General features: G+C 31.3%; 1 protein-coding gene and 1 long non-coding RNA gene across 3 annotated transcripts in view; one reads left to right on the plus strand and one right to left on the minus strand.

Moving 5' to 3' along the window:
- Positions 1–14,574, minus strand: part of TOX3 (TOX high mobility group box family member 3) — a 123,475-nt gene that overhangs the window by 39,428 nt on the left and 69,473 nt on the right. For both annotated transcript variants that reach the window (XM_031954489.1, XM_003757243.2), the window contains exon 2: positions 2,397–2,462. In XM_031954489.1, the coding sequence (XP_031810349.1) occupies positions 2,397–2,462 (66 nt within the window). The remainder of the gene's footprint in view (positions 1–2,396; positions 2,463–14,574) is intronic.
- LOC116421762 overlaps positions 1–14,574 on the plus strand; it is a 39,634-nt gene that overhangs the window by 4,823 nt on the left and 20,237 nt on the right. The gene's annotated exons all lie outside the window — the stretch shown is intronic.

Raw genomic sequence — 14,574 nt, forward strand, 5'->3', positions numbered from 1 at the left:
CCACAAAAGTAGTTGGCTAATGAACATAACCCTATGGCTGCATTTGCAGTTATTTTGGCACTAATGTGGTCTAGTAACAGATGCAACTGTAATTTGTGACTCATTTGCTACCCCATTACTGCTTAATGAAATCTAACATATCACATTAACAATACGGATAAACACTCATTCTTGATATGTGGCATTTGGCTGTTTTCATTACCACTGTAATTAACACTTGAAATATTATTTCAATAAATATTTAAGATGCTTTAAAAATGGTCAGGATAATCATGACATAGGCACAAAACATAAAACAAATGTGTGAGATTCAAACTACAAGGTATTCTAATGCCTATAGTGCTGTAATCTATAATGTTATTTTCTATCAGAATGAAATTGGTTTCAAGGACTACAATTTACATTTTAGAACATCCAAACCTAAAGTCTTAAAGAATTAGCTGGCTACTCATTAAAATGCTAAAACCAAATAATATACTTTTAATGTAGTAATTGCAAAATTAGGCACACACTATATAATGCAGTGCATTAACATTTAGTTGCATCATTCTGCTTTTTTTGCCCAATAAATGATGAGCAGTAAGACCACTATTGAAGGCCATCTCTTGATTTGTTTGATTTTTTTCAACAAAATTTATTGTGAGGTAGTCATAATGGTCTATATCTTTCTTTTTTAAAAAAAGAAATCTGATACAGATATAATAGCTAATACAATAGTGTGTTCTAAAGTTATGCTGCTAAAATTATGCTGCTTTTTAAAAATATATAATTTATTTTAATAACCTAATAAAAATAGAACAAAATATTTGACATATGAAAAACATTACAAATTATAATTTAGAATTTGGAAAATACTAATTACACTGACATTTAGAGCCAAAAGTTAGATTATATTTAACTTTAGAAAAATGAATATTATAAATCACTGGATTAAGTGAAATTTAAAAAAAAAATTTATAACTAGGCATATCATTAGCAAAACGTCCTTTGGTACTAAATAAAAGACTACAGTAACCCTCTTCATATTATGCTGGAGAGGGTTGATGTCACTTTTTTAAAAACTTATTAACTTTTCAGGATTTATCATGTACATGTTAGAGTAGTAGGTACATGGTTAAATGCCATCTGTACTGAAATGTTCAAAACATTTGTTCCTTTTGATAAAAATGCAAATCTGGAGAACTGTTGTATCAACATATAACAGCCAATGTCTGACACGGTGAATTATCACAGCTGGAATTAAATTGTCTCTGAACAGCTGCTGGCAACAGAGCTTTCATCAATGTTTGATTCAAATGTAGGGAAAAAAATTCTACAGAATGAAACATCATGTTGTCCTTACAGATGGGGTTGGTGTTCATTATTACAAATAACAGTGAAGCTCATGCCAAATAATATTCCCTTATCTAAGCAGTTTTCTTGGGTATGGAGATGATGGTCACTGTGAAAAATGATTAATTTACAGTGGCTCTTAATTCTATTTCAAATTTATTATAACATATTCTCCAAGTTAATTTCTTCTATATCATTCACTTCACTATACCAAGATCATTTATGAAACCATTAGTACTTTCAATCTCCAGGGTCAAGCTCCTTCAGTCTCCTATCTCTGAATATATTTGGAAGATGAAAACTTTCTATTACACAAATCACAAGAGGAAACATTCCATTTGGCACCATTTAACTTTCATTTTGCCCTGTTTTAAAATTAAAACTCCACCACATTTTAACCTTTACTTTTTTTGTATTCACACCCATTTCAAGGGAACAAGTACTTTTAGAATGGCTAAAATAAAGCTTTCCTAGAGTGTGGCTCTATACACATACACAAAAGCTTTCGTACATGTGCACATATGCATGAGCTAAAAGGGACATAACAGTTCATTCTACCTACATCCCCCTATTAAATTGAAGTCTATTTACATTATCACCATTAGTACTACTGGGTTTCTTTCTCAGGGCTTACTCTATCACCTATCCATATCATACCATACAAGCAGCTATAAGTCCAACTTACTCTGTTGGGATTTTTCCCCATAGTTTCTCAGGCCATTTCAATCAAAATTAAATTATTTGTACAGATAAAACTCATAATCCATGAAACTCTAATATGGTTCTGAAGATGCACATTTGTTAAGGATAGTTGTATTTGTTATGTTTATGCTGTTTTCATCACTCAGGGTTTTCACTTTTTTAACCCTTTTTTGGCATGTGATGAGACAACAGATTTGTGGCTAGCTAATGGAGATGAATCATGTTATTTTATTTCTTATTATGATTCTAATTTTGTGCTCCACATCCCATATTCCAAATCTAATACTCATCATTATGTTAGGCCTATTAAAATACATAAATAAAGAACAAAGTATAAAGAGATTCATTTTTTAAAGACCTACCTCACTGGCAGCAAGGAAGGCATTATTTGCTTCAGCCATATTCATATAGTTGTTATTGTTCCCAAACTAAAAGAAAAATAGATTTCTCATATTAGTATGCCATATACTAAAGAGTCATGGTTATTTACTGAAGTTCAGGTGTTATTTTGGAAAATGCATGGATGTTATTATATAAAATCGTGCTTTACGGTGATCAAATGTGAAATATTAATGAGATTTCAAACACTAAATTTTTGGCTAGTTCCCACAGAGACTGAAATATGGAGTTTACCTGACTGAATTGCATTCAACAATCATTTAGTCTTGCTCAGAGACTAGTAGTGAATGGAAGCTATTACAAGCATTTGGCTAATTGGTCACCAGTGTACATTGTTTACTGAAATGGCATTTGTCAAATGTGAGAAGAAAAGAAATTCCAAGTCCACTACCATGACACATGTCTAATATATATATTGGGATTTCACAGCTTACTTTTTAGGAACAGATGTCACCAGTGTAAGGGCAAAAATGTGAATTAAAGTAAATCAAATTTTCATTCCCAGTACTCAGATTCTATTTTCCAGTGAATGAGGTATGGCATGAATTGAAATAAATAATAAGCCTGACAGAATCAGAAAACATCCCAGTGCAATACTTAAACCTATATCAATATCCATGAGAACTGTTGAAAACTTTAATATTTAATCGCCTCAATACAGCATTATGGGCAAGAGTTTAAAAGAACAAGCTGAAATCTGTGAACACAGCATTAATTTTTTATTCACTGTCATAGCAGCTCATTCAGACTACCCTAAATAAGACCACAGTCAGCATTTCAATCATCAGCTCTTTATTTCTATGTCTGCTCTCAAAATATAAAACTTGCAATTTGAGTAGAAATGTTTGCAAATCCTAAAGAGAGAATGAGGTTTTATTTAGTTATTTTTACTTATTCTGATATTAAACAATATGGTAAATACTTAAGTAACAAAATAGAGAAAAAGGTACTAATTGCTTTTTAAAAATGCCTTTACTCTAATAATCTTAAAATCAAAAATAGCTTTGGTCTTTAGAAAATGAAATATATGCATCCCTCCTTATTTTAAAAAATGGTATTTACTTTTAACTAAAAACTATAATTTACCTAAGTAATATAAAAACCCAAAATTGTTAAAAGTAAAACTCAACTTTCAATATATTAACAGACATTAAGGGGATGTCTTAGACTGTCTTAAATGTATAGAATTTAAGCACAAAAGCCAGACTGACATGATACACTTTATCGTGTCATTGATCCAAGAACTAAGTAGGATTTATATGAAAGACTCTAATGGTTCCAGACAAGTTGTTATGGTGTAAAAAGTCAAAAATCCATTCTTTAAAAAGACTCCTAAATATACCCTTGCACAATAGATCATAATAACTTTAATAGAGCATTGAGTACCCAAAATTCATTTGGATAAATATCATTAAGTAAATATGGAAGTACATGCTTATTAAGGTTTAAAAAAAGATTTAAATAATTTCTCTTATGGATAAAATATCACAGATATCTTTTTAAATTTTACATAGCTTTAGGAAAATTGTGGATACATGATTCCATGTCATCAAATTTTATGTATAGATAATCTTGGTGAAACAAAATTACTTCTTTCTGAACTTTAGCTTTTTCTATGTATGAAAATAACAACTTCAAGTGTATATTATATGTGAAGTTGTCAGTCAGTTTCCAATAGTAAGTAGCTTTTCCTCATCCTGTAGCACAACTTTAACGTTATTTAAATGTAGGTTTTGTCTGTGAATTAGAAATCCATTTAAGGCAAAAAGCTCATTATCAAAGAGCATTTTAAAGATTAAACTCACTTATTATCTAATACTACCTACAACAACAAAGGAAAATAAAATGGCTATTATCCTAAGGACCCAAACAATTCAAAAAACAAATTAAGCTTAGAGTGAAATAAGAACTGGGTTAGAAATCCTCTTCTGAACAGTTAGTATGCGAATGTAATTACTGAAGAAACTACAGCTAATCAGCTGTGAATTGTATCCATTAATTAGTATTTGCCCTGGAGAAATGAGAAAAATCAGTAACAATGTTAACACTGCAATGCACTGATGAGTCCTGAAACATGGGGCCCTCACCATTTAGTCAAGCAGGTGGCTCCAATGGTCCAAGTAATTTAAAAAGCTCTCACCTGAAGTGCTGGCTTGAATTACAAAGCACTTCTTGCATATCTTTTGTATCTATATAAGGCTATAATTAATGGCTTTTAATTTAGAAACACTCTGTGATCAGTCGGGAACAGTTATAAATCATTCTAAATAGAAGTCTAGTTTCTGGTCTATTTTAGTAAAATATTTAATTTAGAATAGATGCTTCAAATGGTTTGTACAAAGTAACTTGTTGCAGTCAATATCCTTTCCTATACTTAATGGGGCCTATTTAGTTGTATCTTTGCTTAAGCTACGAATTTTAGTGCTATAGTCCAATTAGTAAGGCCAATATGCTATGTAAATATGTCTGTGCATGTGGCCATTTATTTTATTTCACTTAATTGTCATTTTGAAATGTTATCTATTAATTCTACCACATTTGTTTCTTGAAAAACAAAACAAAACATCAAGCATCCCTTCTCTGAGAAAAATTTATCCTTTGGAAGAAAAAAAAAACCTATCACACTTAAAATATTTTAATTACATTATGTATTTTTAATTTCTGATGGACACTAAAATCTATGAATACATTATATAACAAATATCAAACTTAACTTCAATGTCTCCTAGTGAAGAAATATGTCCTAACATCCAATAATTCATCACATAATTTATTATTTATCTTTTAATATCCACAAACATGAAAAATTCACTTCTCAGGCACTTAGTTCAATTTTAAGTCGCTGTAAAATTTATTTAAATATTTTTGGCCATAACACTAAGCCCTTTCCTGCCAATCTTCTTTAACTCTCCTGAAACCCTTCTTATGAAAAGCTAACCCAAAGGTTGCTTCAAATTAGATTTATGAAGAGGTGGCTGGCATTGCTATTTTTTGTAGATGTAAAATTTATGAGCTTTCTGAATGAAATACATGGAAAAACTGTAAGCTGTCAATTTCAAACCATCTTAATGGAGCCTATTTCCAGGCTTTCCAGGCAGTAACTTTCACAAAATATTCCTTCTGAGATCCATTGGTCAACCCTCTGAAGTTCTCTCACATAACTTTAAAAATCAAAATGTAATATTCTAAGTAATATGTAGATTAACATCAAGTAAAACAGAATGTTCCCCACTATCAAAGAAACACAAATTTCATTAAAGTATAGATATATTAAGTGAATGTTTATTGTCATCTTCCATCTTACATTTGTAATACTTACAAAGAGCTAATCTCTACACAAATAAATCATCATTGTGATACATTCCTCCCCTCAGAAATCTTCAGTAGCTTCCTATTTTTCCCTCAAGTGAAATTCAATCTTTTCTGCCATAATAAGGTACTCTGACTTTTCCAGGTTGATCTTTTATTACATCCTTCCACATGTATTATCTTCCAACTAAATTGTTCTCTCAACACTTACCCATCTTTATGTTCAAGCAATTTCCATTGCCTAAAAGATACTCCTTCTCTATCTTTACCTAATAATCACAGTTTTAATTAAAAATCGAACAAAAATGTCACCTCCTTCAAGAAGACTTCCCTAATTTCCCTGGTCAATAATAATCCTCCTTAGAATTTATCTGACACTTTCCTTTGGAACCCTTGAGTAAATTTATATAGTTGCTTTCTACAGTCATTTTTGATCTTCTATAATCTGATAAACCCCAATGAAGGCAGCATTTTTTTTAGCAAAACAAAATATATCTTCTCTAGACCCTAGCACAACCATGATAACTGTGGAAATATGTATAGAAGAATTGCATGTTTAACATGTTGGATTACTTCTCATCTAGTGGAGAGGGTGGGGGGAAGGGAAGAAAAAATTTGGAAAATTATCTATAAATACGTTTTGAAAATTAAAAAGCTGTAATTTTAAAAAATTAAAAAACCTAGTATAGCATTTTGTACATAATAGGAACTTTTTTTTTTTACTGAATGAAGAAATAAATACTTGTGATACTTTTTAAAGGCACACTTTTGTAGTCATCTAGTCTTTTCACTTCGATATGACCCAATAGATCTAGTCCCCAAATATATGATCCCCAAGGACTTAATTAAAAAACTAACCTAAATAAATTCAATCATCCCAACAAAAGCATTTCAAAAATTCCACAAAACATTTTCCGTTGTTGCTCAGTAGATTTGATTTTTCTGCTTGACCAACAATGACAACTCTGGCAAATACAATGTTCAATAAGGACTTCAATTAAGAATGAGTACCATAGGTTTTTAATGTTTTTTTTTCCACTTCTAAATATCATCATGTTCACTGTCTATATGATTGAATGAAATGCCAAATGAAATTAATGGAGATTGCTAAGTGTAATAACTAGTAGTTAAGAAGGGGCAAGATAGCCAATAAGCCATAATTCAAAGATGAGAAACTTGACTAATGGTCTAAGCAACATATTGTCATGAAAATTATTTTGGTATTAGTGTGAAGAAGTAGTAGGTTCTTACAATAAAGTAGCATTACCAAGAACATACCAAATAGCTTGGATATATGGATTTAATCTTCCAGAAAAATGCATAACTTTTTTGTCATATCTTTAGCAGCAAAATGGTAAAATAAAGAGAAGTTTTGAACACTGTCCATGGGTACATGTTATTGCACAGATAATAATATTCTACAATGATGTTTTAATGTCTTCTTCATATCATGCCTATGTATCCAATTAATAAAGGTAATGGAAGTACTGACTGAAGTTTGATTTTGTTGAATTAAAATATTATATCAAATGGGGTATTCAAAAATAAATAATAGAAAACTCTGGCTAAAAATAATAAGTTCAAAGTATTGTGGCTAAAACAAATAATATTCAGAATAGAGAAATAGTTTTATTGTGATTCTACTCTGATCAGGCAAGTAGACTGTTGTGTCTTAACTCTAAATAGCATCTTTTTGTAATGATATTAAAGCTAGAAAAAGTGCAGAGACAGCAGAAGGAATACTGAGGGTTAACCTGGATGGTGAAGCTCCTTAAATTAGATGATATAAGGATTGGGTTAAGGAACTTGGTATGAGTCTTTTGAGTTGAGAAATCAGATTAAGCAAAATATGATTAATATGCTCAAATGAGACTGTCGAGTATCTAAGGGCTGGCTTGAGAGGAAGACTTGTTCTGCTTGAACTCAATGGGCAGAACAAGAAGCAAATGGGCATAAGTGATAGGGAGAAATATTTTAGCTCAAAATTGATGACTGTCTAAGCAACTGAAGGCAGTAGGATTTCTCATCACTCAAGTTCTTTAAAAAGATGCTGTCTGATATTCAGGAAGGAGTTGGTATATATAAACTCTGAAGTTTCTTCTAACTCATAAGATTCTATAATTCTATAGTATACCATATTCATTCAGGTATAATGTTAAGATTTTTAAGAAAAAGTTTTAAAATGCAATTTGCCTTACACTGATAAATGTGGAACCTTTAATTACAAGAATTCAACCTGACCACTACATCCACAATTCATAACTAATATTCAGAGCAGACATGGAATGTAAAGATCTTAGAGTCCTTTCAAATGCATGGTGTATATAGTGGGCCTGTCTTCTGCTGGCACCACTGTGGCCCCAGCAACAAATTCTTCTAGGCATTGTTGCATGATGAAGCAAGGCTCAAAAATCATAAAAAGAGAAAGAGCAGGTTCCTTAAAGAAGAAGGAGAGATAGAAGGTTTCAACCACTGCAGTTAGCCCAAGTAGGAATGACAAGTTTAAATGTTGGAGTTTAAACAAGCACTGTGGAACCACACTAGCAACAACAATGTCTAAACATATGGATTCCACCCAAATATGGAGGCCTTTAGATTTATATGGTCTGGACACATTTGAGTGTGTGGAATTACATAACCATCTGGGCTGGTTATGAGTGATATGAAAAAAAAATGCCTTAAAAACTCACACATTTAAAATGAGAAAAACAAATATGTATGCCACAGGATACTAAAGCTATTGGATCTTTTTCCCTCAAGAGAAAAAGCAAAATGAAGGCAGTCTTTGTAAATAGGACAGCCCCAATTTATGAATGATATTAAAGAAGTTTGTGAATAAAGGACTAGACAAACATTCTATAACATTTAGTCATTGAAGGAGAAAATGGAAGCAAATTAGATTTCAGAAAAAATATCCATGACAATGTGTTTTCTGGCATTCTTATTTGCCTTGAGATTTTGCAATCCGCCGAAAATATTTATTAATATAAGATTATAAACAAGGCATAGATTGGGACATCAGAGATACAAAAAAGGCTTGCAATTTAGGTCAACTGACAGACCATCTAAAAGAGAAGATAAATGAAGAGTTAACATATGCTAAATGCAGAATTAAATGTTACAGAGAATAAATACTATAGGAGTTCAGAGGATAGAGGAATCACCAAGGGCTGAGATGAAAAGAAGATAGAGAAGCGCATAGGAAGTTGAATATGGTAACTGAAACATGAGTTCTGCATGGAAAATGATGGTACCATTGAAACAGGTCCATCAGGAAGGAGAATTGTTTTGAGACAAAATGATGAGTTTGCTTCAGTTATGTTTCATTTGACATAGTAGTAGAATGCAAGACTAAGGAGTATTGGAACTAGAAAGAAATCTGGAAATCAGCTAGTCTAACTTCATTTCATAGAGAGATTAAATAACCTTTTCAAACATCTATTTATGTAAAGCAGATAATCTAAAGATAGAGAACATAAGCTAAGAAGTCAGTACTTAGATCTAGGAGTGACCTGTAACAAAAATGATAATGTCACAAACACAAATAATGGAGAATGTATCAAGTATGAAGAACAGAAGGGAAAGGGCTGAGACATAATATACATTCACTATAAAAGAAGATAGAATAGTAAGCAGAGTTAATAAAACATAGTATCAATACACAATCAGTGATTGCTTCTGTGCAAGAAGTAGAGTAAAAGGCTTTACGAAAGATGTATATGACCAAAAAAGGAAGTGGGATTAGATTAAAAAAAAAAAAAAAAAAAACAGTCTAGACTGCCCAAACATTATATGATACTAACACAAGTTCTAAATATTTATAGAAAATCATCAATTACATTGGGTAGATCCTCCATGGAGGAACAATGAAAATTTGTGTACAAAATCACACAGAGTAAAAAGTCATGAAGAGCAATCATAATGGTGGAAGAAGTACCCAAGTAAATCACACACAAAACATATCCCAAAATTGTATTTGTATTGTCTTGCTTTTCAGTCTTAGTTACATCAACTAAAACTTAAAAAAATAAAGTCAAGAGCAAGTGGACCTGAAGATACAAATTAAATTCATATTCACGGTAATTCAGGAGTCAACTTAAAAGATATTTTGGGAAAAGAAAGACAAAAATGCAAAAGAAAAAAGAACCATTATCACAGGGATATCAGTAGCTACAGACTTATAAGCCTTTCTAATCTCTAGAAATTTTTGATGATAATGATTTATACACAAGTGAGAAGTATATTTGATAAAAATTTCAATAAACATTTTCAAGAATTTTTTTAAATTAAAATTTTTTAAAATAGCAATTATATTCATTGTCATGGAACTGACTCAGAGGAACAGAGTATTCAAATTTCTGTTATTACTCATTTATTTTTTTTAAGTCATTTGACCCAACAAAGTAAAACATGATATAAAAGATGCTTCAACAACAATACATCTGTCAAAATCAGGCAAGATTCCTTGATAGATGTAACTGACAATAATTTTGTGTAAAAATCCTTAAAAAATCAATAATAAATGGAACATAAACATAAGCTCACCAAAGATCATCATGGAAGATTCCTCTGCAACATTGAAAAGAAAATGGATTCCTATAGATGGTAAGCTTTTCGGTGTGTTCTGAGATATAATTGTCACATATGACTATAGTAAGAAATGGATTCTCAATTGCTTATGCAATGATACCATTAGCTGCTCAGAAGAAATAGCATAGTAATATTCACAAGAAAAGCCAAGTGGCAAAAGTTATACATATTTCATTTCCAAGATTATGAAATATAGTTGTGTGGGTACTGAGCTAATTTATTGGTACCTATTATCTTGAATAGATATTAAAATGGAATAAGAGGAGAACAGGCTACATTTGATAACACAGCTTCCAATGATCATAAGCTACTCACAAAAAGCCTTCCTATTATTCTTTTGAAGAGATATGACTGGATATCACAAGAAAGTTATAATTTAAGAAGAATCAAAATTGCAGATGATCCAAAGAATAGTGAGGAAATTCCTGGAAAGTGTGAGTTGAAGCATACTGACAATGATGTATGTTTAAGAAGTACTATAAAAATCAGCACTATCAATATTATGTGTAACCAGAAAAGTCAGTCATGTTAGCAGTAGCAAGTAACAACAGCACTTATTTATGCTTTTAAAAATCCTTAAAAATAGAATTAAAACCACAAGTTATCATTATTTGCAATGCATAAATAGTAGAAACTTTCACAATAACATCAATGGTAAAAATAAAAATGCTTCCACTCTGCACTGTAGTTTGACATAGTTCTAGAAATGCTAGCAAAAGAAAAAGAAAGAAAGAAAGAGAAAAATTAAAGGCATAAACATCAGCAAGATGAAAGAAAGTGAGTCTTGAAATCAGGAAGGTTTGAAAAAAAACTTTTGCCTCTGATACAAACTGACCCTTCGTATATCATTTAACCTCTTTTCCTCCATGAAAGATCTTTGGGAAGATGTAGACAAGAATCTTACTGGATGAAAGCAACAAATAACTGCACTCTATCAGGAAGTCTAACTCTTAAAAACAAAACTTTACAAAGGAGACGTGTCTACCTAGCTAGAGTTTCTTCACTGGAGGTTTCCTAAGTCAATTAAATCACAGGTCGAATTTAAAAATATAGAAATATAAATAAACATATAAAAAATAATTTTCAAAAAAGAAACAAATTTAATCATATTTGCATATGACACAATAGTTTTCATCAAGAAGTTCCATGGGGGTACCTTTCTGCCTTTTTCTTGATTCACTCTCCTATACCACTTAGAGATATCTAGATACCCAGGAATTCTAACCTGCCAGAGGTAACTGGAGTGGCAAAGCAAGAAGAGCTAAGTTTCAGTTCAAACCAGCTTGATGAGCTATGAGTCAAAAGTCTGATCCTTCTCATGAGAGGGAGAGAACCAACAAGCTTTATTATATTCTTCACCATCAAGTTACCATTAACCCTGCTGCAAAAAGAACCTTGCTATTTAGTATGCTGACATACCCTAAGAAACCATGGTTTTTCCATTCACTTTGTTGTATTTCTAGGCCTTTCTATGTGCACTGAAGCTAAATTTTCTTCTTTCCCCTCTGTTTTTAGTCGTTGTTGTCCAATCATTTTGCAGTCACATCCAACTCTTCATGACCCCCTTTGGATTTTCTTGGCAAAGATACTGCAGTAGTTTTTCATTTCCCATTCTAGCTCATTTTATAGATGAAGAAATTAAAACAAACAGCATTTGTCTAGGGTCACAACCAATAGGTATATGAAATCAAGTTGGAACTCAGGAATATGAACCTTCCTGACTCTAGAATTGGTATTGTAACTAGTATATTACCTAGGTATACTTTCCTCTTACTGTTCCCCTCTCCACTAGGGTGTAAACTCCTTTTAAGCTGATCTTGATCTTTTTTCTTAATCTTTGTTTTACCTCTAGTCTTTAGCATATTGCTTGTCACATACTAAGCACTTAATAATTTTTTAAATCCATTCATAGAAAACTCCAGAGAATTACCAAAGAAATTGAGATGATTAATTGAGAAATCTTCAGTAAAGTAACAGAATCCAAAATCAATAAAATTAGCAACATTTTCATATAACAATAAAACCCAGAAAATAATAATAGAGAAATCTGATTCAAAACAATTGCAAAGGGCAAAAATTATTTGGCAGTCAATCTACCAAAACATAATTAATAAAGTTATCAAAAAGAATTTATTCACCAAATTACAAAGAAAAAACAAGATGATCTCTGTTGCAAAGAACCTTTTTTTTAAAGGCGATTACATGTAAAACGATATCTTTCACAAACCTATCCAGGGAGACTTCTGGACCAAATAATGAAAAGATAAAAGAGGAAATAGACAATTTTGAATAAATATCTTTTTTTAAAAAAGCTTTTACAGCAAAAAAAAAAATCAATGTAACTAGAATAAGAAAAAAAAACATTAATGGAGTGGGATAAGAAGATGTTTTATTAGACAATGGGACTCAAAAGTCACTAAACTCTTTTCTTCTTTTAAATGTATGATCTTTACCAGATCAAAGTGATAATATTATAAGCAAAAACAACAAAGAAAAAAATTCAAATATGCTGGAGACACAATTAGAATCACACCAGACCTATCTATTAGTGACTCCAATAAAAGATCTCAGGTCTTGGGATATTACCTATTATAGATCAAAAGAATGAGGGTTGCAACTGAAATTGTTATGTGCAGTAAAATTAAGCAATATCCTGGAACCCTCCCTCAAAAAAAGGATATTCAATAAATTGCCAGATTTTCAGGATTTTGTTGCCAAAAAAAAAAATCTGAACTTAATACAAAATCTGACATAAAAGTCGAGAAATATCAAATAAACATCAAAGACTAATTTCAAGGGACACAATAAAGACAAAATGCTTATGATTTATATATGGAAATGTAAACCACATATCTAAAATAGTCATTAGTATTTGTGAAGTTCAAAAGAAAGAACAGGTATAGTTGAGTATGATATGCTAAAAGTAAAACTGTAGGAAAAGATAAAAACAGTAATAGCCATATGAATGAGGTATGTATGAGAGCAAGAGTTGATACAAAGAAATTAGAGGAAGGAGAAGAGCTAGTAGCTCTGAAATCCTATTCACATTGGAAAATGAATAATATCTGAAAAAGCTCAAAATCTGAGGTATATAAATTATTAGAACAATTAAGTAAGATTATGATCCAGTCAGTATTATTTTGTTGTAAGAAATTATGAATGAAGAATTCAGAGAAGCATAGAAAGCTTGTGAAGTGATGTACTGAAAAATAAGAACCAAACAAATTACATAAACTACAATCATGTAATTAAAAGCATACTATAAAGAAAGCTGAACATTATATGTTTGCAAAATGTTGACTGGTAAGATAGTAAGAGATCAAATAAGCAAACATTTACTAAATGCCTACTATACACCACGTACTGTAATAGATAATGACACTTTCCTGCTCAAAATACTCTAGTGACTTCCTATAACCTGTATTATCGAATATAAACTATTTTGCTGACATTTAAGAATCTGGTTCCCTTTTCTTCCTTTTTATATAGCAACAATACTCCCATATTGCCTTTTACTCATTGTATAGGCCAACCAAACTGTTCGTGCTCTACAACATGATGTCCCATCTCCCATCTTTGTGCCTTTTCATAGGTTGTTTCAATTGCCTAAAATATATCTCCTCTTTACAATTCCCTACTTTTAAGTATATCATTTTGGTAGTTGTGTGAAAGCTGGATTGAAAAGGACAGAATTGGAGGGAGACCTTGGGCTAAGGCAGCCAAAAGATGAAAATGACTTGAACTAAGATGGTGACTAAGTAAAAAATTGGTGAAGATGACAACAGAGATGTGGTGACAGCATAATCAATAAGACTTAGAAAACTAACTGCACAAAGATGTGTTTTCCTTTTTCCCTTAGGAAAGACAAGATAACTATGGAAATTTACTTATGCTAGTGACCTTGGTCACTTTCTCAGATGGTATTGATTAATTGTTTTGTGTTTGTTTAGGATTTTTCCCCTTTTACATTTAAGTTATTCAGAAATAACTATAATGTGAAAAAAAGAAAAAAGCACCAATGGAATTTTATAATAACTTTTTTAAAATAAGGGAGACATCAGACAGACAGCTAAATATTGTACTGGTATCCATGAAATATTAAAAAGTTCAGGAGAAGTCCTTATGCATACCACACAGTATACAGAATCTCTATGGAAGGTTTCTGAAAAGACATGAAGAATCACACAAGATAAGAAGGTATCTATGGGTAACAATCTCCCCTGGTGGGAGGAACATACACTT

The sequence above is a fragment of the Sarcophilus harrisii genome, chromosome 2 (assembly GCF_902635505.1).
Source record: "Sarcophilus harrisii chromosome 2, mSarHar1.11, whole genome shotgun sequence".
Taxonomy (NCBI): domain Eukaryota; kingdom Metazoa; phylum Chordata; class Mammalia; order Dasyuromorphia; family Dasyuridae; genus Sarcophilus; species Sarcophilus harrisii.